This window comes from Pteropus alecto, unplaced genomic scaffold, assembly GCF_000325575.1.
Source record: "Pteropus alecto unplaced genomic scaffold, ASM32557v1 scaffold3, whole genome shotgun sequence".
Taxonomy (NCBI): domain Eukaryota; kingdom Metazoa; phylum Chordata; class Mammalia; order Chiroptera; family Pteropodidae; genus Pteropus; species Pteropus alecto.
The window spans coordinates 65,154,517-65,179,919 of NW_006442484.1; the positions used below are offsets into that span (position 1 = coordinate 65,154,517).

General features: G+C 32.1%; 1 protein-coding gene across 6 annotated transcripts in view; it reads left to right on the forward strand.

The window, feature by feature from the left end:
- The window catches only part of CARF (calcium responsive transcription factor), a 56,192-nt gene that overhangs the window by 812 nt on the left and 29,977 nt on the right, over positions 1-25,403 (forward strand). For 3 of the 6 annotated variants that reach the window (XR_003042935.1, XR_003042934.1, XM_015596683.2), the window contains exons 2-8: positions 1,482-1,566; positions 2,965-3,131; positions 16,603-16,714; positions 17,147-17,374; positions 20,862-20,982; positions 22,007-22,136; positions 22,946-23,030. Coding sequence is in view for 3 of the 6 variants with exons in the window: in XM_015596683.2 (XP_015452169.1) it covers positions 16,646-16,714; positions 17,147-17,374; positions 20,862-20,982; positions 22,007-22,136; positions 22,946-23,030 (633 nt within the window). In the remaining 3 variants the exon portion in view is untranslated. Of the gene's footprint in view, positions 1-120; positions 177-1,481; positions 1,567-2,964; positions 3,132-16,602; positions 16,715-17,146; positions 17,375-20,861; positions 20,983-21,164; positions 21,232-22,006; positions 22,137-22,945; positions 23,031-25,403 lie in introns of those variants that run through there. The other 3 variants (XM_025039449.1, XM_025039450.1, XR_003042936.1) reach the window with 3 other exon arrangements.

Here is a 25,403-nt window from a genome sequence, read left to right on the forward strand (position 1 = left end):
ACTTCAAGAAGCAGCAGTTTAGAATCAGGCAGAAGTGTATTGCAGTTTGTGGGTAGAGCGATATGTGTGCAGGTGAAGACAGCTAAAGCTTTCCTTTTTTTTTTTTTTTTTTTTGACAAGCTGCTTAAAGAAGTACTTCAATCAACCGTAGAATATGAGAAGTGATTTAAACAATTGTAAGCGAAAAACAGTCTTTTATTAGAGAGCAGTGACAATGAAACTAGGACTATTTTCAATTTTCTCACCTTTTTAGAATGCAGGTCCTGAAACCCAAATGCCTGGGTTCCAATCTGGCCTTAGCTACTTATTTATTAACCAGCACTGTGCCACGTTTTGGTTATCTGTGAGGATTAAATGCCACATAATAAATGTTGTTATTACCATCATTCTCATTTAGATATCAATTTAACTAGCTTTGCTAACGGCTACAGATAAGGGAGAATAATAGCCTCTTGATTAGAGGAATAAAATTAAAAAACCTCTGTGCTGGTAAATAAAAGCGGTTGTCATTTAATTATGTGACTCATTGTAATGGTGAGAATTGCATTTGTTGAATAAGTTAGACCACCTGAAACTTGAAACAATTTCTTAATTGAAGTTTCCCTATTGAATCCATGTTTTCTGAGTTCGGTAGAAGTGGAAAGAAATGTGGTAGTTTTAAACATCATTCTTCTTTAACCATAAGTGATTTTTGACTTAAAACAACAGAAAAATTACCTGAATTAAATTTTATTGAACCTGAAATCTTCAATTAATTAGGTTATTTTTCAGATAATTTTTTATTATTGATAATATCTCATTGGTTTAAATATCTTTAAAATATATAATTGTAGATTAATACATCTTAAACTATCATTAATTTGAAATTTATGAAAATATAGTACCTGACAAGAGTCAATGTAGGTTGATCTTAAATCGAATTGAAAAATATGATCAGTAAGATAAAAGAACCTGAATGCTTAATAAGATAAAACTTCAATTGACAATGAAGAAATATTGAAATCACTAAAAATACATTTTTCATGTGACTGAAACTTAGTTAAGTGTTCCAAAATAACTAAACACTTAGTATGATGACTTTGGTATTTTTTTAGCAGTGACATGTCTTATATTTGGTGTTGTATCCGTGCAATACCTAGGGTAGTTAGTGCTTTTATTTTTCTTAAGCTTACTTAGAATATTAACTGCAAGCTTTTGATTCTTAATAATTTCCTACATAATTTATTTACTGTGGTCCTCAAGAAGACACACTTGTTCCCTGGAGAACCACAGCTTGGGAAATATATTTCTCTTTATTATAGGTTTCTTTTTTTCTGTATATAATGGCATGGCGTTGTATGATATAAAAACTGTTCATAGGCTTTGGAATCCTAATTGTTCTGGGGTTTTTTTTCTTCCCCCCTGCTTAGTTTTGAATCTGAGCTCTAATACTCTGTGACATTAAGCAAGGTACTTGACAGCTTTGGTTTTCTTATCTGTAGAGATATTAAGATCTACCTCAGAGTCATTGTGAGGATTACATGAAGTAACTTGTAAAGTTCTCAAAGAGCAAAGAGGGGAAAAGAGGTATGTATATGCAGGGTAAGAAATGAGTAGAAACCAAGACTACAGAGACATTTATAGGGAGGACAAACCTTAGATAAAAGAGACATTGTGAATATTAGCCTTAAATTTTTTTCACTGAAAAGTGAAAAGTTAAAATGCTATTGTTTATACACATAAATACATACATTTAAAATTTTGATGTTTATTTAACATGCTATAACTTTCAAAACCCATCTTTAAAAAATAAATTATTCTATAAAATATTTGTGAATTAGGAGTCTTGATTTAATTTTGATACCACTGATTCATATCAATTTTGTGTACATCATAAAAGGTACATTATGGTATTTACCTACCCTAAAAAAATGAGAGAAATTTTATTTTCTAAAGTACTTTTGAGCAATATTTTTTAATGTAGTTAATAATATCTGACACTGATACTAAATAGATTTCAAGATTCTTTAAATCTTGAGACACTAACCAAGGTACATAAAATTAAGAGAAACTCTAGGACTAAACCTCAGGTGGCTTCATCCTTTAGTTCTGTTTGGGGCTTAATTCTCAGACTATTGGTTTTAATGGATAAATTTTACTACAGAAAAGTCTATAGGAGGAAACAAAATTATCAGGTGTTAAGACAGGTTTTTAGAAATTGCAGCTGAGAATTGCCTCTAAAATTTTGAACGAATAGAAATGCTGTTGAACAAAATCAAAACAGCAGTGGCCCAAGTATGTCCTACAGAGATATGGGTGACTACAGCCTGAATAGTTTCTTCCCCTCTGCCATGTATTTACTATGTATTAAAAACTCATTTTCCCAATAAATAAAAAACATTGAACTTCTAATTTAACACTTTCTTCCTAATCGTTGCTTTTGTTATAAGGTAAAATCCACTTTTTAATGTAATATGAAACGTTCTAGAAAGCAATTTGCCGGCAAAATTTAATGCCTTAGTGTATATTCTGAAGTCTAATCGTTAACTGTTCTTTTTATCTAATCCCAATACTACTTGCTTAAGAAATAAGGTTGTCAGATCAATTCCAGGACTTTTATAAGGAGTAGAGTATTTAGCTTCCATGACTCCAAAAGATGCCATATTAGTAAATATTTTCATTGTGGAGAAAAATGTAATTTGCTGCAGAAGTCTTTGTTTCAGTAGTAGTTCTAAAAAGTGAGAGTTGATACAAAATCCTAGTCCAAATGTCAAATTTTATATAGAGAAAGAGGTTAAGTCACCTATCACAGAACAAAATTATCTACAGTCAGTCCTAGTTTTAGTTTTCAGTTAAGTCAACTGATGGTTCCACTATACCAGGCTGGTAATGGCTATTTTATAATAAAATCTGCATAACAAAAATCTAGTATTTTTCTTTATGTGTAGGAAAATAAAATATATGTTGAATACCTTCTCATTACAGAAAAAATGCTGCTATGAAGACATAATTATAGCTTTCACATAAATGAAGCTACAACTATCATGATTTAGTGCTCCAAAAAGGAAGAACTTCAGTGGACAAGAGAGGGCATTTTGGGGGGTTGTAGAATGCTTGAGGCCTGGAATTTAAACTTGAGCTACTGTCTGAAGGTAATAATTTTATTTTTAATTGACATTAAGAGCTCTATAAAAGTTAACTATTGTCCATTACAAATTAAGGAAAAAAATCAAACTACACTTTGTATATAGGTACTTTGTTCTGTTACAACATTTATATCTAGCTATTTAATATTATCTTCATTCTTAACAACTTTACATTGATATAATAAAAGGGTTATGCAAATTGATAGAATTAGTGAAGGAAGGAGTCATACTTTTCACTGCATTCAAATTATTTTCTTAAAGGGTGTCTGTAACTTAAAATGTACTTTTACTCTCCAATTCAGCAATGGGTTAGGTCACTAGATATTGAAACCCACTTTTTCATGTAGAAACTAGTAGTATTTTCCCAGTGTAATCACAAAAAGCTTGCTTAACCGATGGTATAGTTGCAGTACATACTGAAAGGGAAATTTTGAGTTTTGAGTTCCCAGAAGACAGAAAAGTTATCTTTTTTCCATTGGCAAAATTCCAGTTTGGGCAAAGTTCTGAAGCAGGTGGTTTATGTTTGGCAATCTTCCTAGTTTAACATCATACCCCCCCCCTTCACTAGTGCACTTCTCTAGGGTATTCATCCTGGCCTCTGTCTTCACTGCAGCATCTAGCTCAGTCAGGACTGCTGAATCCCCTTTTAAGTGCTCTGAGCCTCATGTACCTGCTTTCCCACCTCTAAATTAAACTTCAGGGTAGCTTTTTAAAATGTATCTTAAAGGAAGTAAGCTATCCTTATATAAAGTCACACAAATTTGTTAATGACTGATATTCTCTCCAGATTTCTTTTTGAGAGAAAATACTTCAATAAAAATTTCATTGATGAAATTTCAGATAGGGTAAGAGAAAGTAAGTAAAATAAATATTTTAGGCCAGGAGGGATAATTTGTAATGAGGTCAGGGCACCTTAAGAAGCTAAGGGTAAGTTTTTGGAATTCTTTCTTCTAAGCTATTTGCAGTTTTTACCTCCTTCCACAAGCTCTACTTTTGAATTTATTTACAGAATGTTTTCTCTGTGGGCAATGCCTGCATAGTGAGAGCTCTAGCTTTCTTCTGAGGTCAGAGATCTTTAGATTGCTTGTAGGAGGGCCTCTAATTAAATTTCAACCAAAAGTTGAGAGCAAATGAACAAAGAATTTCTTTTTAGCATCTTTAGTTTGTTAACCTATACAAAAAAAAAAAAGATACAAAGTTATGGCTAATGAAGGAAGGAGGGAGCTTTGTTACCTTGAAAGACTTCCTATTATAATAATAAACAATGGGCCTTAGGATCAATACAGGTAAGTTTGAGTCCTTGCTAGGCCACTTAATATATGGATAATCTTGGTAAAGTTGCTTAATTGCCTGAGTCTTATTTCCTTATATGTAAATTGGAGAAAGTAACTGAATCATAGGGTTGTTGAAAGGATTAATTAAATAAAATGACTTGTAAAACACTTTTAGCATAGTACTTTACTATATGGTAAGTGCTCAATAAATGATAACCTAATAACCTTGAGCAGTGAGCCTCAATTTCTTTTTCTGTAAAATGGTGATAATAGGTCCTACATCACAGAATAGTAGAGTGATTATTAATAATTCCAGCTAATAATAATTATAAAAGCATTCAATAAGTATTAGATTATTTTGTAGCTATGATAAATTTATAATATTCACCTATTTTATCATACTTATATTTAAAAATCAAAATAAAGAGCTCTCAGAAATATTTCTTAATATCGTTTTAGACAGTGAGTATTTTAATATATTTAATTTACTTTAAAAAATTAAGTTATATTCTTGACAGTAATTATTTCAGTTTTAATAAGTCCCTCAGTAGGACTTTATTTTCAATTGAATCTAATTTTGTAAAAGTTTTTTCTTTTAATAGAATTCTTTTATTTTTCTGCTCAGTGCACATTAGAAGCCAGTCAATAAATAATAGTTAATGAATTTTAAAAATCACCAGGATAATCAACTGTTAGTAACATAAAATCTTTGAATTGGATAGGGTCTTAGAGATCACTCATACCAACTCCTCATTTTAAAGAACTAGAAATTGAAGTTCAGAGGAATAGTTTGGATTTTTTTCATCAAATCTAGACTGACGCCATGTTCTTTGTCTACTACGTTTATGAGATGTGTGAATTTTTAAACTAAACAATAATATTGAAGTAGAGCTTATGAGTCATCTAAAAGTATAAAATTTTTTATAATTTTTTAAAGTTAGTATAGAAAAGTATATTTAGAAGCTTCATAGTAGCCAGATAAGTTTTGATTATGTCAGTGGGATAGTGTTTAACAGGTTTTTGCCTTTAAGAACCAAAGGATTTATTTAGTCTGTTTAGATACTTATTTAGATAAGTGAAATTTTGACCCTAGTTTGCATCATTATAGGTGGTAAAATAATTTATTGAGCACTGACAGTGTACTAGAAACTGTCAAGCCCTTTGTATACATTATTTAATCTTTATAATAACCCTGTGAGGTAGATGCAATATTATTCCCAATTGGCAGATGACAAAACTAAAGCTCAGGGTAGTGGTTAACCAATTTGACAAGTAGTAAGTACAAAGCTGAAATTCAAACCCATACCGTATGACTATGCTGTTTTATTGACAAAACCCTCTCAGATTTATTTTATAAGTTAATGAAAAAATAATATATTTTTTTACATACCCTAATTCCAACATTGTCCAGAGTATAACTTAACCCAAATTTCAAGATAATTTTGGAGTTCATAGACTGATTTGTTACTGGCTTTAGTTTGCAGTCACTCTGATTGCCCCCCCCCTTTTTTTTTCTTAAGACTTCTTATTTTTAGAACAGTTGTAGGTTTTTAGAAAATTGAGCAGGTCATGAAAAGATTTCCATATTCCTTCCCTCACCTCTCTCACCCCACTCCCAGCATAGTTTTCCCTATTATTAATGCATTAGTGTGATACATTTCTTAAAATTAATGAACCAATATTGATACATTATTATGAACAAAAGTTCATAGTTTACATTAATATTAATGTTCACTCTGTGTTATACAGTTTTACGGATTTTGACAAATGCATAATGTCAAGTACCCACCATTACAGTATTATAAAAAATTGTTTCGTCACCATGAAATCTCCTGTGCTTCATCTGTTCATCCTTCCATAATCTAACCTCTGGCAACACTGGCCTTCTTAGTATTTCTATGGTTTTTGTCTTTTGAAGAACGTCATATATTTGGAATTATACAGTATATGGCCTTTTCAGACGGGCTTCTTTCACTTCACAGTAAGCATTTAAGGTTTGCTTGTCTGTAGTTGGACCAATATGTGCACTCAATTCTAAAACCAGAAAAAAAAAATTATTTTCTGTAAGAGTTTCTGTCTAGCCTGTTGATTTCTTCTCCCTCAGTTTACTTTTTTTTTCTTTTTTTCTTTTAACCCCCTTTACCCACTTCTCCCATCCCACCCACACCCCACTCTCTACCTCTGTCAATCACCAATTTGTTCTATCTATGAGCTTAGTTTTGTTTTTAAACACTCCACATATGAGAGATCATGTGGTATTTGTCTTTCTCTGTCTTATTTCACATAGCATATCCATGTACCTGTTGGCCATCTTTATGTCTTCTTTGGAAAAATGTTCAGAGCTCTGCCCATTTTTTATTGGATTTTTTTTTTCATTGAGTTAAATCATGTACTCTTGCCAGGTACATGATTTACAGATATCTTCCCCTATTCAGTATGTTGCCTTTTCATTTTTTTTTTTTATGGTTTTCTTTGCTGTGCAAAAGCTTTTTAATTTGATGTAGTTCCACTTGTTTAATTTGCTCTTGTTGCTTTTGCTTTTAGTATCAGAAGGAAAACATCACCGAGATCTGTAACAAGTTTACTGCCTATGTTTTCTTCAAGGAGTATAATGGTTTCAGGTCTCACATTCAAGTCTTTAATCCATTTTAGGTTAAGTTTGTGTATGGTGTAAGATAGTGGTTGAATTTCATTCTTTTGCATGTAGCTGTGCAGCTTTCCCAGTACTATTTATTGAAGAGACTGTCCTTTCCTCATTGAATATTCTTTGCTTCTTTGTCATAAATTAATTGACTATATATGCTTGGGTTTATTTGTGGGATCTCTGCTCTGTTCCATTAATCTTTGTGTCTGTTTTATACCATACTGTTTTAATTACTATAGCTTTGTGATATGGCTTGAAATCAGGAAGTGTGATGCCTCTAGCTTTGTTCTTCTTTCTCAGGATTGCTTTAGCTATTCAGGGTTTTCTGTGGTTCCAACCAACTTTTAGGATTATTTGTTCTATTTCTGTGAAAAATGGAATTTTGAAAGGGATTGCATTGAATCTGTAGATTACTTTGGGTAGCATGAACATTTTAACAATATTGATTCTTCTAACCTCTTAGCACCGAATAACTTTCCATTTATTTGTGTCTTCTTCAGTTTCTTTCATTAATATCTTATAGTTTTCGGTATACAGGTCTTTCACTTCCTTGGTTAAATTTATTCCTAGGTATTTTATTCTTTACAATACAATTGAAAATAGGATTGTTTCCCTAGTTTTTCTTTCTGATGGTTCATTATTAATGTATAAAAATGCAACAGATTTTTGTGTATTGATTTTGTATCCTGCAACTTTCCTGAATTTGTTTATTGGTTCTAACAGTTTTTCTGATTTCTCCAATTTAGTTTTCGTGGTTTTCAGTGCATAGATCTTGAATATCTTTTGTCAAGTTTATCATTAAAATTTTTGTATTTTTTGCCATTGTGCTATTTTATGCACAATTTTATGCATTTGTTATCATACTTTGTTCATACAAAGTTCTAGCCTAAACTTATTCTCCAAGTTGAGTATACTTAAAGTCAATGGCATGTCAGATTTGATGAGATATGATACTTTTTATTATTCATTGCTAGATTTTGTTTGCTGAGCTTTTATTTAGGAACTTAATATTTATGTGTTAATGATTGTTTAAAAATAGATTTCATTTTCAGATCTGGTGAAGTTCAAATCAGGAGGTGATTGCCATTGAAAAGATAATTTATTAATTACAGTTACTAAGAGGAGGGATGCATGCCACACAGGGCCACACAAGAGAATACTAAGGTCAATAGCAGCTACAGAGAGGGAGAGAGAATATCAAATCCTGGACATCATAACATCATATAATTTCATCTAAAATAGTCACATACCTAAAAACACACCCCAGTTTTTTTAATATTATCAAATATCTAGTCCATGTTCACTTTTTCTAGATTGTCTTATACACATAACACACACATGTTCTTACTTTTTGGTACTATTTTACTTTTTTAAAAAATTGAGGTGAACTCCATACACCTTAAAATTATTTTTAAATGAACAATGCAGTGGCATTTTGTACATTCACAATGTTATGTGTGTACCACTTCTATTTAATTTAAAAAATATTTTCATCTCTCCAAAATAAAACCTTGTACCCAAATGGCAGTACTCCCTGTTCTTGCTCCTCCAAGCCCTTAGCATTCACCAGTATGCTTTCTGTTTTGTATGATTTACCCATTCTGGATGTTTTATATAAATGGAACCATGTAACATGTAACCATTTTGTCTGGCTTCTATCACTTAGCCTAATGCTTTTTAGATCTGTGTTTTAGCATGTATCAGTATTTCATTCCTTTTATGGCTGAATACTGTTCCTTTATGTGGATAGTCCCCATTTTGTTTATTCATTCATAAGCTTATGAACATAAGGGTTGTTTTTACTTGGACTATTATGAATAGTGCCACTATGAACACCTGTTTTCGATTATTTTTGGTATATACCTAGAGTGGAATTGCTGTCATGTACTTCTATGTTTAGCTTCTTAAGGAACTGCCAAATTGTTTTTCACAGCACCTGTGCCATTATACATACCCATCAGTGATGCATGAGGATTCTCATTTCTGCGTATCCCCATACACCCTTGTTATTTTCTTTTCTTTTTAAAATAGCCACCCCAGTGAATAAGAACTGGTATCTCATTATTGTTTTGATTTGCATTTTCCTAATGAATAATGATCTTGAGCATCTTTTTATGTATTTTTCGGCCATTTGTATGTCTACTTTGGAGAAATGTCTGTTCAACTCCTTTGCCCATTTTTTAATTGGGTCGTTTTGGGTTGTCTTTTCATTGTTGAGTTGTAGTTCTTTATATATTCTAGAGCCTTATCAGACATTTGATTTGCAGGTATTTTCTCCTATCTATGAGTTGTCTTTTCACTCTTGTCATGGTATCCTTTGCAGAAAAGTTTTTATTTTTTTTAATGTCCAGTGTGTCTGTATTTTCCTTTTGGTGTTTGTTCTTATGATGCCATATCTAGGGAACCATTGCCAAATCCAAGGTCGTGGTGATTTACCCTTATATTTTTTTCTAAGAACTTTATGGTTTTAGTATTTATACTTAAGTTTTTAATATGTTTTTGGTTATTTTTTGTATGTAGTGCGAAGTAAGGGGTCCATTTTTATTCTTTTGTATATGGATATTCAGTTGTCCCAGCACCATTTGTTGCAGAGACTATTCATTCCCCACTGAATGCTTTGGCACTCTTGTCAAAAATTCTTTGACTGTAAATGTATGAGTTCAATTCTGGACTCTCAATTTTATTCCATTTATCTACATATCTCTTCTTATATCAATACTACGTTCTTTTGAGTACTATAGTTTTGTAGTAAGTTTTGAAGGGAGGAAAGAGTCTGCCAACATTGTTCTTTTTCAAGATTGTTGTATTCATTCAGGTCCCTTGAAATTCTGTATGAATTTTAGGGTTGGCTTTTCTATGACAAAAAAAGGCCGTTAGAATTTTCATAGGGATTGCACTAAATCTATAGATTGCTTTGGGTAGTATTGCCATTGTAACAATTTTCATGTCTTCCAGTACCATGGGCACAGTATGTCTTTATATATATTTAGATCTTCTTTAATTTTTTTCTGGCAATATTTTATAGTTTCAGTGTACAACTCTTGTACCTCCTTGGTTAATTTATTGGTAAGTATTTTATTCTTGTTGATGCTATTGTAAATGGATTATTAATTTCATTTTTGGATCGTTCATTGCTAGTGTATAGAAATACAACTAATCTTTGCATGTTTATTTTGTATCCTGTAACTTTGTTGAATTTAACTTTAGTAGTTTTTTTGTGGATTCTTCAGGATTTTCTATATGTAAGACTATGTCATCTGTGATAGTTATACAATTGTTCTTAATGTTCTCTCATCCTTTTAATTTCTATAAGGTTGATGGTAATGTCCTCACTTTTATTTCTGATTTTAGTTATTTGTGCCTTCTCTCTTTTTTATTGCCAGTCTCACTAAAGCTTTGTCAATTTTCTCAATCTTCGGAGAACCAACTTTTAGATTTGTTTATACTTTTTGTTGTTTTTCTATTCCTGATTTTGCTTATCTCCTCTCTAATCTTTATTATTTCCTTCCTCTAGGTTGCAGTTTAGTTTGCTCTTCATTTTCTACTTCCTAAGTAAGATACAAAGTCAGGTTATTGCTTTGAGATTTTTTTTAAAAAAGGCATTATTGCTCTAAATTTTCTTCTGAGTACTGCTTTTCCTGAGTTCCATATGTCTTAATATATTGTATTTTTCTGTTATCCCCTCCTAAGTTATGTATATTTTATTTGGTTCTCCAAAATTTTTTCTATCTTTAAAATACCCACGCAGAATTATAATAATGTTATTATTCATACAGATAGTGTTTATTTAGATTTTTCATAGTTATTAATTCATTCGCTTACCATTATTCTAGCATCTCAGGACTTCCATCTGGTATGATTTTTGTTTTCTATATCTTAAAAAATTTCTTTCAAGTAGGATCTGTTTGTTGTAAACTCTGATTTTTAAAAAATCTTGTGTTTTTCTCATCCTCTTTTGTGAAAAAATAGTTTTGAGCATATACAATTGTATATTTATCTTTACTTTCTTTTTTATTATTCTTGTGCCATCTGGCACTGTTGCTATTGTGCAGTTTGCTCTATATCTAATGTCAGTACTCTGTAGCTGATCTTCTTATCCCTCTGGCTGCATTTTAGATTTTCTGGTTTCTCTTTAGACTTTAGCATTTTTACATTAGTTATGGATTTCTTTTAATTTATCTTGGTACATTTTATACTTCCTTTATCTGGATTCATGTCTTCAGTTTTGAAAAATTGTCAACCATTTTCTCTACAAATATTGTATCTCATCCATTTTCTCGTTCAGTCCTTCTAAGACTCCAATTATAGATATGCTATACTTTTAAATTCTATTTTTCTAGTTTTCAGTCTTTATATATTTTATTTTCAGATTTTCCGGTGGGCACTCTGGGTTATATTTTTTTATAATACTTTTTTATTTTTCAATTACAGTTGGTATATACAATATTATATTAGTTTCAGGTGTACAACAGTGATTAAACATTTGTATAGCTTATGAAGTGATCACCCCAACAAATCTGGTATCCATCTGACACCATACATAGTTATTACAATATTATTGACTCTATTCTTTATGCTATACTTTATATCCCTATGAGTATTTTGTAACTACTAATTATATCCCTATGAGTATTTTGTAACTAATAATTATTATTATTTTGTAACTACTTCTTAATCCCTTTCCCTTTTTCACATATCCCCCAACCCCTTTCCCATCTGGCAGTTATCAAAATATTCTCTGTATTTACAAGTTTGTTTTGTTTGTTTATTTTGTTCTTTAGATTATACATGTTAAGTGAAATCATATGGCATTTGTATTTGTCCAACCTACTCCACTCCGCACAATACACTCTAGGTCCATCCATGTCATTGAAGATGGCAAGCATGCATTCTTTTTTTATGGCTGAGTAATATTCCATTGTATATATTATCACCTCTTCTTTATCCATCCATCCACTGATGGACATCCAGGTTGCCTCCATATCCTGGCTGTTGTAAATAATGCTGTAATAAACATATGGATTCACATGTCCCTTTGAGAGAGTCTTTTGGGTTTCTTCAGATAAATACCCAGAAGTGGGATAACTGGGTCCTTCTTTGTCTCATTATAGCCTTTGTTTTGAAGTCTGTTTTGTCTGGTGTAAGTATTGCTCCTTCAGCGTTTTTGTTTGTTTCCATTTTTATGAAATCTCTCTTTAATTCCTTTACTTTCAGTCTGTGTGTGTCTTTTGATCTGAAGTAAGTCTATTGTAGGCAGCATATGTAAGGATCTTGTTTTCTTATCCATTCAGCCAATCTATTTTTTGATTAGAGCACTTAATCCATTAATATTTAAAGAAATTGTTGATAGGTATATAGCTATTGCTATTTTATTCATATTTTTTACCCTTTTTTTCCTTCTTAAAGAAGTCCCACTAACATTTCTTGTAATACTGGTTTGGTGTTGAACTCCTTTAGCTTTTTCTTGTCCGGGAAGTTATTTTCTGTCCTTTAATTCTAAATGATAGCTTTGCTGAGTAAAGGAATCTTGATTGTAGGTCCTTGCTTTTCATTGCTTCAAATATTTCATGGCAGTGCCTTCTTACTTACTAAGTTTCTATTGAGAAATCAGTTGACAGTCTTATGGGAGCTTCCTTGTAGGTAACTAATTGCTTTTCTCTTGCTGCTTTTAAGATTCTCTCTTTGTCTTTAATCCTTGGCATTTTAATTATGATGTGTCTTGGTATGGACCTCTTTGGGTTCCTTTTGTTTGGAACTCTAAGCTCCCTGGGCTTGTATGTCAATCTCCTTCACCAGGTTAAGGACTTTTTTTTATCATTATTTCTTGAAATAGGTTTTCAATTCCTTGCTCTCTCTCCTCCTCTGGTATCCTTATGTTGTGAATGTTGGTATGCATGATGTTGTCCCAGAAGCCCTTAAACTATCCTGATTATTTTTTTATTGTTTTTTTCTTGTTGCTGTTCTAACTGGATGTTTTCTGCTACCTTATTTTCTAAATTGCTGATTCCATCCTCTACTTCATGTAATCTGTTGATTCCCGCTAATGTATTCTTCATTTCAGTTACTGTATTCTTCATTTCTGACTGGTTCATTTTTATGTTTTCTATTTCTTTGTTAATGTTCTCACTGAGTTCCTCTACTTTTCCCTTGAGTTCATTGAGCATCTTTATAACCAGTGTTTCGAACTCTGTAACTTTGTTCTGTTCTTTCATCTGGGACATATTCTTTTGTCTCCTTGCTTTGGCTGCCTCCGCGTGTGTGTTTGTATGTATAAGGTAGGACTACTATGTCTCTTGGTCTTAGTAGAGTGGGCTTATGTAGTAGGTGTCCTGTGGGGCCCAGTGACACAGTCTCCCTGGTCAACTGAACTGGTGCTCCAGGTGTGTCCCTTGTGTGGGTTGTGTGTGTCCACCTGTTGTAGTTGAGCCTTAGTTGCTGTTTGCACATCAGTGGGAGGGATTGATCCACAAGCTGATTGGTTGAGAGGACTGACCGTCCCCTCTCTGGTTGTGTCATCCTTGGATGAGTGCTGGATGGTGCTCCAGTTCATCTGAAGCTGGTTACCCAGGTGTGCTGGCCCCAGGACCTTCTGAGTGGGGCCCCACCATAGGTCAAGTTCAGCTGCCTGTTCCCTGCCTGGGGCCACCTGATGTGAAACACTAGGCAGTATGTAGATGGCAGCCACCTGTGCTCGGCTTGGAGCTGCCTCAAGAGGCGAAGCCAGAAAGTGAGGCTGGCTGCTGCTAGTGCCAGGCTTGGAGCTGTTCAGCAAAAGGTATGGGCCACGCAAGGCTAGATGCTTGTTTGGGTTTTGTGAACCTTTGGGAGATTATAGGAAAGTCTACAGCATGAACCAAGAGAGATCGTTCGTATGAAAAAGCCACTAGAAGGGGCTCGGATGGGCCCACAGGTTTGGTGGGGTGGGGTGGGGTCTCAGAATAACCAAGGCAGGGCGACCAGTGTTAGGTTGATGGAGACTCAGATATGGCAGCTGCCCGCATATGCATGCAGGGTGAGGAGGGTACTGGAACCCTGGCTGGGTAGCATGATGTGGGGCTTGGACCCATTAAAGCCTAAATGACCCTCCTGATTTTTAACTGTCACATGTGGGTATGGGACCAGCCTGCTCCTCATCTCTGCCCCTCTTACCAATCTTGACGTGGCTTCTTCGCATCCTTATTTGTAGGACTTCTGCTCAGCTAGACGTCAGGCGATTCCGAATGATGGTGGTTCTGTAGTTTAGTTATTTTTATGTGGTCATGAGAGGAGGCAAGCACAATGTTTCCCTACTCCACCATCTTGACTGAAAATCTCTGGGTAATTTTTTAAATCTGTCTTGCAATTTAGTAATTCTTCTGCATCTAATCTTCTACTTAATTTTATTCATTGACTTTTAAATTTCAGTAGTTATGTTTCTCATTTCTGAAAGTTCTGTTTGGTTCTTTTTCAAGTTAAATGTCTTTTGATAGTCTTTTGTTGCCTGCTTATTCCTGTGATTCATTTTTTTATTTGTTTCATATTCAGTATCACATGGGTTCAATGTTTGAAGTCTTTAGGGGGTTTCTAAATCTGCTGACTTCTCTTTTATGGTGGTTTATTTCTGTGTGTTTTTGGCACCATTTGATTGTAAACTTACATTTGATTGATCTTAATGTGAAAGGAATCTAGAGTCTTAATTGGGTTCGTGTTCCTCTAAATAATACTTGCATTTTTTCTTACTAGAAGCCAGGCTACACTATTGGTTTAGGATGTTTCAGGTTCCTAGTCTTGTCCTGGGTGTTTTAAATTCTCCTCCCCAACTAGCTGCTTGTCTAAGCCCCAGTTTTCCAGCCACAAAACATGAATATTAGCATAGGCCTTGGGTAAAATTTTCCTCTTTGCTTGTGCTCATCACTTAGGTTTTAGCTCACAGATTTTGCTTTTCTTCTTTTCTGGGGAGAGAGGGTTCTGATTTTTACTTCCTGTAGCAGAGCCCAGACACAAAACAAAGATTTCATTTTAGATCAACTTTTTTTTTGTTTTCTAGCTAGAGAGCCTTAAATGGTATCTAATCTCCTATATTGTCTCTAGTGGAAATTTTTATTTTTTAAAACCCTTTTAACAAATATTGTTAAGTAACATGTATAGTGTAAAAAATTCAAAACAACAAAGTTATAAAATAAAATTGCCGTTTATAGTCTAAGAAGTACCTATAAGTTTTTGGAATTTTTCTAATAGATTAGAATACAAGTGATAATTTAAGACATTAAAGAGGAAACAATTTTTAGATATTTTATAGTTCTATATTAAAAATAAGTGATTTTATAGCCTATTACAATTTACATTTTACAATTTGAATAGTAGTTCTAATGTTTTGGAAATATGAAATGGCAAACCTTGTAGATTTATGAAATGGTTAATTTTACAAATGTATGTTTGGATACTGTCAGAGAAAAATAAGTTTTCAATGTATTCAAATATATATACCACTGAATAAGTCTAAAGTGTAAGGTATAAAGTTAATTTAGAGTTTAGGGTGATAGAATTATCATGTATCCTGATTGCAGTGATGGATACATGTGTTAAAATCCATAGAACTATACACACACACAAAAGTTCAATTTAATACTTGTTAATTTAAAAATAAAATTTTAAAGATTTTTAAAAAATTATGCTGTCTTTTGAAAGATAAAATTAAATGGGTGAGGTCTTTAAAAGATTCTTTGTTTATATTATAAATTTTTAATAGTATTCTTTACTAGTTTCATTTTTATTTTGCACTAGTTTAAAGACATAACACATTATTCTTTTTAGATAATACAGACTCCTGTATTCACTATAATATACCAGGATTTGACAATCTCAGCAGTGTTGACATCTTTGTTGTGGGGCTGTCCTGTGCATTATAAGGTGTTTAACAGTACCCATAGCTTCTCCCCATTAGATACCAGTAGCACTCTCTCCTACTCCTTTTGTGACATCCAAAAATATTTCCAGACATTGCCAAGTATCCTTTAGGGCCAAGAATTGTATGAGAAGATAAAATTGCCATGGCTGAAAATCACTGTACTAGGCCTAAGTGGCTCAAACTTTTTGAAATACATATTTCTTCATTTTCAAAGCTTGTCAAGACAATATTAAGTGGAATGATTATATATATAATCTCCATCTATACCAAGAGATCTTTTCTAAAATTGTTTAATGCTACAATAGGGCACGCTTAACTCATAAAAGGCTTTATTTCTGTTAAATCTTTGTAAAATGAGAATTTTAGAAGTATTTAAAAGGGTATAGCATATAACAGTACCTGTCACGTAACAGCAATCTTAACAAGCCAGTATATGAGTGTAATTAAAGACAGGAAGAGGGAACTACATAACACTAATCTTGGCTCCACCTCAAATGTATTCTGGTGCCTTGGCAAGACATTAAACAAAAATGATTATTTTCTTATTTATAGAATGGAAAGGATTTAACCTAAATTGTATAGGGTAACGGAGTAAGGGAGATGAGAGATTTAGACAAACATTCTATAAAAATGTTAAGTGCTTTAGTTGATCAGATATTTAAACTCTTTCAGCTATTAAATAATAGAAGAAAATGGAATTGAATATGATATCAACATGGAACAGTCTAATGATTCATTAGTAGTCAACCATAATGATTCCGAAGATTCGAAAACAGATTCTCAGGTAATTTGAGGTAGAGATTCAACTGGGAACTTTTTCCCATCCTAAGGGAAAGCAACATGCCTTTTAATAACTTTTTATGCTTAAGGAATAGTGTTATATTTAATGTATTCAAGAATTTTAACATTTTATTACCTCTAATCCTATCATATATTCATAAAAATTTATGCACAAGGAAAAATATGTCATCATTGTAGGTTCCATTTCCATGGACAATTTTATTTCAGTAAAGTTGAAATAAAATACAATAAAACTCAATTTTACTTAAGAACTGCTTGCAATTCAGTCTGTGAATTGACAGCTCCTGCAAAATGTAAAGTGAATAATTATTTGAAAAATGATTGTCTTTCCATTTTTATCATAAACATTCTACATTTTTAAAAAATTTACATATTTTACAAACACTGAAGTGTTTTGTTTTGTTCTTCTGCAAAGCATCCAGCTTGTATGGACTCCAGAGATCCTTCCTTTGGACAAAATGGTTCCAGTAGAATTTTACCCTTTACTACTCATGAAGCAAATAATTCACTCACATCACAGAATATACCAGGATCCCTGACTCATGCACAGACTCTTTCTGCAGAGCAGTTCCACATAGTGGACCAAAATGGGCAACCTATTCAATATGAACTTCAGTCATTGGGGGATTCTAATGCACAAATGGTGAGTATATTTTATAAATAACCATTTTTTTTTGCCATTTGTAAATATATATTTGTATTTTCTTACTAGATGATCTAATTTCTTGACACTGTTGACTTACATTGCTTTAAAAATACTGTTTCCATGGCATTCACTTTTAAGTTATGTAAGGATTTCAAAAGATTTCTTTCCAGGACTACAAATTGTACTTCAGCCCAATAGTCCTCAGTCACTCTCTAGGCAAACTGGTGCTTTGAGATCAGTTGGAAATGTAATATAATCAGTAACTAGTGCTAAGGTACCAGAGTCTACATGTAACTTACATTAATTTTTTGTACATACATTTTGTACAACTCAAGGTTATTGCTTTATCACTATCTCAGCCCCTGACTTACATTCCATGTGCTAGTGTGCTTTCTTAAAGAAAAAGCAGTGGAAGTAGCAATAGTATAAGGGAAATAAAGCATAACTTGACTGATCTTTGTAGGTATATACATGTCATATGAATAACAATGATGAAAATACTACTTTAAACTGTTAACTAAAAGTATTAATGACCAAACTAAGTTTGTAGTTTGAATAGATGAGAGATGGTTTTGATTTAAAGAGAGGAAATTACTGAGAAAAACTTCCAACTTGCTTTCTGATGAATAGGAACATACTTAGATTAGTAATATTATGAAGAGTAATGTTACCGCTTGTTTACCTGTATTTTTAAAATTTTCTACAATGAACATTTATTAATTTCATAATAAAAATATTTTTTAAATTATATTTTTAGTTATAAATTATACTACAGGTAAGCAACCATTTTACCAAAAATTAATCCTTGTTTCTGTTTCTAGTCTAGAGCATTTTAGAGTTAATTTCTGTCCTTTTGTGCCCTTATAATCCAGCTAAATTCTGGCATTGATAGTAATTTGGTTGAGATGTGGCTAAGTGTAGACAAGTGAGGCTTTTTGTGTATGTTCAGGCTCAAGAAATTTCTGGGTCTGCTTCAGGACTGAAATGCAAAGTAAGGGTAGGCTTTTGTAACCATACTGCATCACCAGCAGAGATTAATATGCAACAAATAATCTAGATGTGAACCAACACATTTTAATATTTCATGTACAGAATGAAATACTTTTGCAATCTCTCCTGTTATTTGACACTTATTCTAGATTCTCTCAGGACATTTAGAAAGTCTCTATGTTCTGATAGAAGGGTCAAGTGGTCTAAATATATGAAGGGTTAGCATTTTACACAGGGTAACTTTCTGAAAAAGGATGTTAAGGTTGTTTATTTGTTTGATTCTAAAAAAAAGTTAAGAGTTCTCTTTGTAATTGTTGTAAACTTTCTATACAAAGTGATTATACAGGTTATTTAACATTGTGTGGGGTAGAAGATGATCAGAAGTTTATTTAAAACTATGAAATAGGAAACATGTGGCATGAAGCATGGAAATAAATGTAAGAAACATAGAGTGTAAGAAAGTAATTTCTTCAAAAAACCAGAGATCAAAAAGTGGTGATATTCTAATAAACTTAGTGGAACTTTTGAGTTTTTTTGTTTATTTTAATAGACTTTATACTTTAGAGGAGTTTTAAGTACACAGTAGAATTGTGGAGAAGATAAAGAGATTTCTCATTATCCCCTGTCCCCCTACCAAATGCATAATCTTCCCCTTTATCAACATTCCCCATCAAGTGGAACTTTTTGAAAGAGACGCCTTTTTTTTTTTTTAATATTATTTTTATATAGAAGCTATCAAGGAGCTAGTAAAAATTCTGTAGGGGGTGAATATGAAATGAATGTGGAGGTTTTAGAGATAAGTGGGGATGGTATTTTGGATTTATTAGGTACATTGTACACAAAGAGCCCAGTAAATATTCAGTCAAGATTTTCTTATAATTTCGTGGTCTGCCTCAAATAGAACGTATTGCAGCAGATGACTCTTCAAAGCTATGTTTGTCTTCATAGTAAAGAAAGGTAATTAGCTTTTTATTAAAATGGGTAAAGTAAGATTATTATCAAATTACATGAATTGAAAATAGTTTTTTAGGTACCAGGTAGAATAAGTGAAGGAGAAAAAATGGAGGAGACTCTTCTCCACTGTGCTTGGGAAACATCGTTTCAAAATTAAGGGGACATTCCACTGATCAGTCTTAATTATGAACTTTTCATATGATTGAGTAAATTATAAATATATGTGTTTTATTTAGGTTTAAAAATAACCACAGCACATTATATGGAGTAAAATATTAAAAATATTATTATTACCATTGCCTTTTAAAGTCCATTTTGTATTGTTTTATTTTTGCCTTTTTTAAGGTTTAAATAACATCGTCATATACAGGTAAGCAGTACAGAGTAGTGATTAAAAGGATTTGGACAGCTTGGGTTTGAATTTCAGCTCACCTCTGTGGAGCTGTGTTACCTTGTATGACTTTTAATGTCTGTATGACAATTTTCTCATATATAAAATATATATACCTCATATATATTTGATGAACATTAAACGAGGTAATACATGTAAAGTTCTGTCACTTAGTATGCACTCAACAAATGTAACACAGAGTTTACAGTTGCTTTTTCATGCTGAAGTGATAAGTATGGGAAGATATTTTTTTTCCCACAAGAAACTTGGTAAACATTGCAGGCTGGGAAACAATTCCTACTCTTAATTTCTAGAAAATGTTTATGATTGTATTTGAAGCATTCTACTTTGTTGAGGCTGGTTTTTTTATTTACTTTTTCTTAAATTAAAATTTTTTCAAATGACCCTCTTAAAAGGAGGAATGCAATCTCTGTCAGGCATCAGCAATGTTTTCAAGTTTTACTTAGCAGAAGAGAAGTCTAGGAAAGTGGGTAAGAATGGTTAAGGAGAGTTCCTTGCACTAGTGAGAACTGAGGACAGCAGACTTCATGTGAAACTGTGTCAGTAGGAAGTAGTATGTCAGGTAATAAAGTTTACAGGGTGTCCAAAAAGTCTGGAAATATAGGATAAACTTATTTTCATATATTAGTTGTATCTTCAATTAATAGGCTAAAATATTTTTCTTCAACTTCAGATGCCTCTTCAAAAGTTGATATTCCTCTAAATTTGGGGCAATGGGTTCAGTGGTTAAACTGAAAAAAAAAATTTCAATAAATATACACTTTTTGGGACTCATTAGTTTTCCTTATTGACCAAGACAGGATATATATAAATGTAGAGATATAAAAATAAATCCTGTTTAATTAGACATGTAATAAATCACTGTTTTTAAACTAATTAAAATAAAGATCATGGGTGGTTAAGATCATAGGAAATAGGGTCAAAGCGCCTGTTTTGAATCCTAGCTTCACCACTTATCAATTGTGAGACTTTGGAAAAAATTTTTATGTATCTCAGTGTTTTGATCTATAAAATAAGGGAAATAATAGTATCAACCATAGAGGTAGACATGTCTTTAATAATCTAAATAGTCATTCTGTTAAATTATTGTAGGCTTATGCATTTAATTTCTTTTTTAATGTTTCCAAGATGATAGTTGCCAGCCCATCAGAAAATGGACAGGTGCTTCGTGTTATTCCATCTACCCAGACAGGAATGGCACAAGTAATTATACCTCAGGGGCAGCTTGTGGATGTGAACAGTCCTCGGGGTGAGTAATAATGGGATATAGGGGATTTTAGAATGTTTTAAAGAACAAATGTATATTTAGGAAAATCACCTTATAAAAGTCAGGGTAAAATTGATCTCTTTGGATAAGATTGTGAACTGAATAATTAGAAAAAGTTTCTTAGCCCAAATAAATTTCAAGTTCATTTTTCAACTCCTGTCTAGGTTAGCTGTCTATTTCATTTTGGAATTCTATGAAGCTGGTTGACTCTTGCTTCCTCCCAAATGACCAGTGAGCATAAAATAAATTCTTCTTAATTATAATAGCAGTAATAATAACAGCAACAATAACAAGATATAGTGCTAATAGCCACTGGAGAAGATTTTACATTTGTATTTTTATTAATATTATTGTTAACCATGTGACTTACTTTTTTTAACGATTCTTTTGTCTTTGCTTTTCTTTCCTTTGTTCCTTTGGATTCAGAAAGGAGACTCATAGTCCCTATTTCTTTTTATTTATTCTTTCTTTACCTATTTAATATCCCTATTAGTTCTCTTCCTTTTCTTTCCCTTGCTTTTCCATCTATTTGAATCTCTTTTCTAACATCATAGCTACACCGTTTTGTTGTTCATTCATAGTTAATGATTCAGGGTAGATATTTTTACCTTAGTGTTATGATTCTATGTTTTTGTTAATAGTCAAATTAATAAAATAAACTTAAGAAAAAACATAGTTTGCAGAAAATATTATAAACAGTATAGAACAAAAAGTCAGTTTTACATTTTTCTGTTATACTGTGAAACTCTTAATATAACAATTACTTATATCACTCTTATGTCCCGGCTGTGCAATTTAAGTTCCAAAAACATAATTACAGAATTTCAGTATTATAATTAGAAAGTAAACAAATTTATCAGAGAAATTCTCAATAAAGCATTGTAAGTTTATTATCTTTAGCTTCAGAGTGTATTTTCCCTTTATTTCAAATATATGAGTTTTAGTTACATTCTCATGGTCTTATTCAAGATATTAATGTTGCTTTGTTCTTGTTATTGTTGTTAAGATGCCTCTGAAGAAAAACCCAGCGACAGAAACTTACCAACTGTAAAAGTGGATGCTCTAGCAGACAATAACAGTAGTTACATTCTTCATCCACAAGCATCTCTCACATTGTCCAAAAAGACAGTGACCAGGTGAGTCAGTGGGAGGGAGTTCGTCTTTTGATATTGCCATGGAAACATTTTTTAAACTTATTACATCTAAAGCTGGCTAACTATAGAAAAGATCAGAAATTCAGGAAATGTCCAAAGTGCTACTTTTTTTAGTGACATTTGCCTGTGATCTTCTGAAGCAACCTGAAAACATCTGACACTAAGAGTTTTTAGAATAAAGAAATATTCATCCTAGTTTATAAAATTTTTAATGGTTTCATCATATTTTTAAGCATTTAATTCCTCTGTGGTAAAGTGTTTAAAAATGTTTTTTGTTAACATCTATTTCAGCTTTCATTTTTGTCTTAAAATAATACTGTATAATAATTTAGGAAAATATAGACATGGTTTTTATAATATTCATATTCTTTTAATTGTTCTTTGAAAATATTTTTAAATTGCTACAATGTGACATTTAGTCTTAGAACTTGACGTAATATTATGTTATTCTCAAGAAGTCACCTGAATGTTTCATTAGTTCAGTTTTTGATAAATGAAAATGATTATATAATGAGAATACAAAATGAACTCTTAGATAAAGATAGAAAATACTTCAATTTTTTGAAACTATTGGTATTTGGAAAAATAAACTTAGATCTTTGCTTTAGCAGTTACTAAAATAGTAATGATTAAAATCATAATATACTCATTAGATCAGTCTGTCATTATTATTATAATTTCTTATTATGACCTTAATATAGTGTCTTTGGCCCTAGCTAAGAGAATAAAGTAGTTGAATGCTGCGTATGTAATTTGTAATATGTATTTATATACATTTCTCCCTATCCCAGAATTCTTGAAGAACCCTTTCTGGCTCCTCTGCAGCCACTTTCTTCTAACACACCTATATGGGCCTGCCGTCTCAGGAGCTGTGAGGTGAGTTAAAAATCTTTCACTTGATTATAACTACAATTCATCCCAAAATGTCCACTTTTGAGTACAATTAATATAGGCTATATCAGTAATATTTTGTTCATGTTTATGCTAAATCTGATCTCATCTATTCACAGACTGTAAACTCTGTTAAAGCAGAAATCATATTAATCCCTTTACAATTCATTATCATTTCTTCTCTTGCAATTCTTCGTCTTCTGTGAAATTTGCCATCATGTTTCTCTATTTTTTACCTTTTTATCGTTCATTTTCTTTTCTTTGCTTGCACTTATTTCATTACATATTGTCAGTGGAAATTCTTTAAGGTTCACTGTTTGACCTTGTTTTATTTCTCCACATTTTATCCCTTGGAGAGCTTATCAACTTTTTTGACTTTCAGCTATCACTTTTATAAAAAATGATAACCCAAATCAATATCACCAGTTTTTAAATTCTGCCCTTGTTCTCATCTCAGACCTCTAGCTACATCTTTTCAAGCTTTACTTGGATTTCACCTCAAATTCACCGTATCATAAACAGGAATCATTTGCCATACCACAACTAGCTCTACTTCTTAACTTCCTTGTCTGTGTAATGACAAATACCTAGGCAGAAAGTTTTAGAGTGCTTTCTTTCTTTCTCATATTCAGGTAGTCATCTGATTCTTTTAGTTTTTCCTTTAAGTATCTTCTTTTGGGGGTGCGGTGGGATGAAGGCTTCTCTTCCACAGACCTTTATTATCTTGAACTTAATTATAGTAATAGACTTCCCTCTAATCTTTTTGATTCTTCCATTTCTGGTCCTTACTGTATAGTTTTCTAAAACTACTTGCTTTTAAATATTGATTGTATTGTGATGTTTCACAGCCCACTAAGTTCAGTATTATTTTTACCATACCATCTAGCTACTGTAGCTAGCTTTCAAGATCTCCCATAATCTGATATCACCCTATATTGTCCTATTTTATTTCCTGCTTTTCTCCAACATATCTTTTCTTTCTTTCTTTTTTTTTTTTTTTATTAAAACACAGTTTTTTTTCCCCCATTCTTTAATTCCTCCCCCTACTTCCACCCCTGACCTACGGATGTTGCCGTCTCCCCCCAAGAACTGGATCTCCGACCTGGCACACCTGGCCCACTTGGAGGGCCTGGCGCACCAGGGTGTGGTCCTTGGCTCCACCTTGGGCATGAACCCAGGGCCTTCTGCATGTAAAGCAGATGTACTAACCACTATACTCTGGAGCCACCCCTCCAACACATCTTTTCATTTTTGTTAGGCTAGTCTTACCTTCCACAAACATTTCAGAATCTTCCTTTATCTCTGCTTTCATTCATTTTTAGCTCCATTTCTTAATATGTATTTTTTCTTCTACTTACCTTTCTAACTATTCTTCAAATCTCAGTGTAAGTCCTACATATCTTTTCTATAAATAGTCAAATGGTTATTTCAGCTTTTACTTATTTATCTTTTTAAATCCTTTAGTATTCATTATCATTACTGATTTTAATTATTTACTAGCTTGGCCTGTTCATTATTATATAACATCTCCATATATAAACCATACATGATGTAATAAGTATTTAACTCTTAAAATGCTTCACTTTTTAAAACAAATCTTAAAAATATGGGAAAGAAAAACATTACTTCAGCTTTAATATTTTAAGAAAATTTCTAATAACAAAATCTAATGATGCAGTGTATTGCATTTGTTAGGACATTATCACTGTTGATGCTTTTCTAAGTCCTATGTGTATATGGTAACATTTTTTCCCACAGTTTTTGTTAGTTATAGTTTTTCTAGTTGTTTCCCAAAGTTACTATTGTTATTGTTTGATGAGGGTTTTTAAATCATTGTTATAAACTTCAGCTAATCCTGTGGATATTAACACATTAGCAATTATGTGGCCAAAGCACCATTTTTTACAACCATGATGCATTGTATGGCTTACCTAATATACATCTTGTAAGAGACTAGTTAAAACTGCCCTACAGACTGAATAATGTCTACCAATGAAGTATTTTTTCTTCTCTCCTAAGCTATATTGATAGTGAAAAACTTTTGGTTAGTGGCTGAAGAATATTTTCTGCATTTTGTTCAAAATATCGTTTAATAATCCTTTTTTACTTTTTGAATTTCCATTTAGTGATGTTCTTCTATAGGCATATTTTAGATTTGATCAAGATGTATTAGTTAAATTTTAATACTGTATTTAACTTTTATTTCCTGCCATAGGCCTGATTATATTTTACTAATTCTGAATTTTTCTTTTTATTGACAACATTATATACTATATTAATTTTATTTATATAAAATGTTATAGCTAAACTTTATGTTCCTACTTCTATTTGTAATGGGTATTTTGATGAAGAAATATC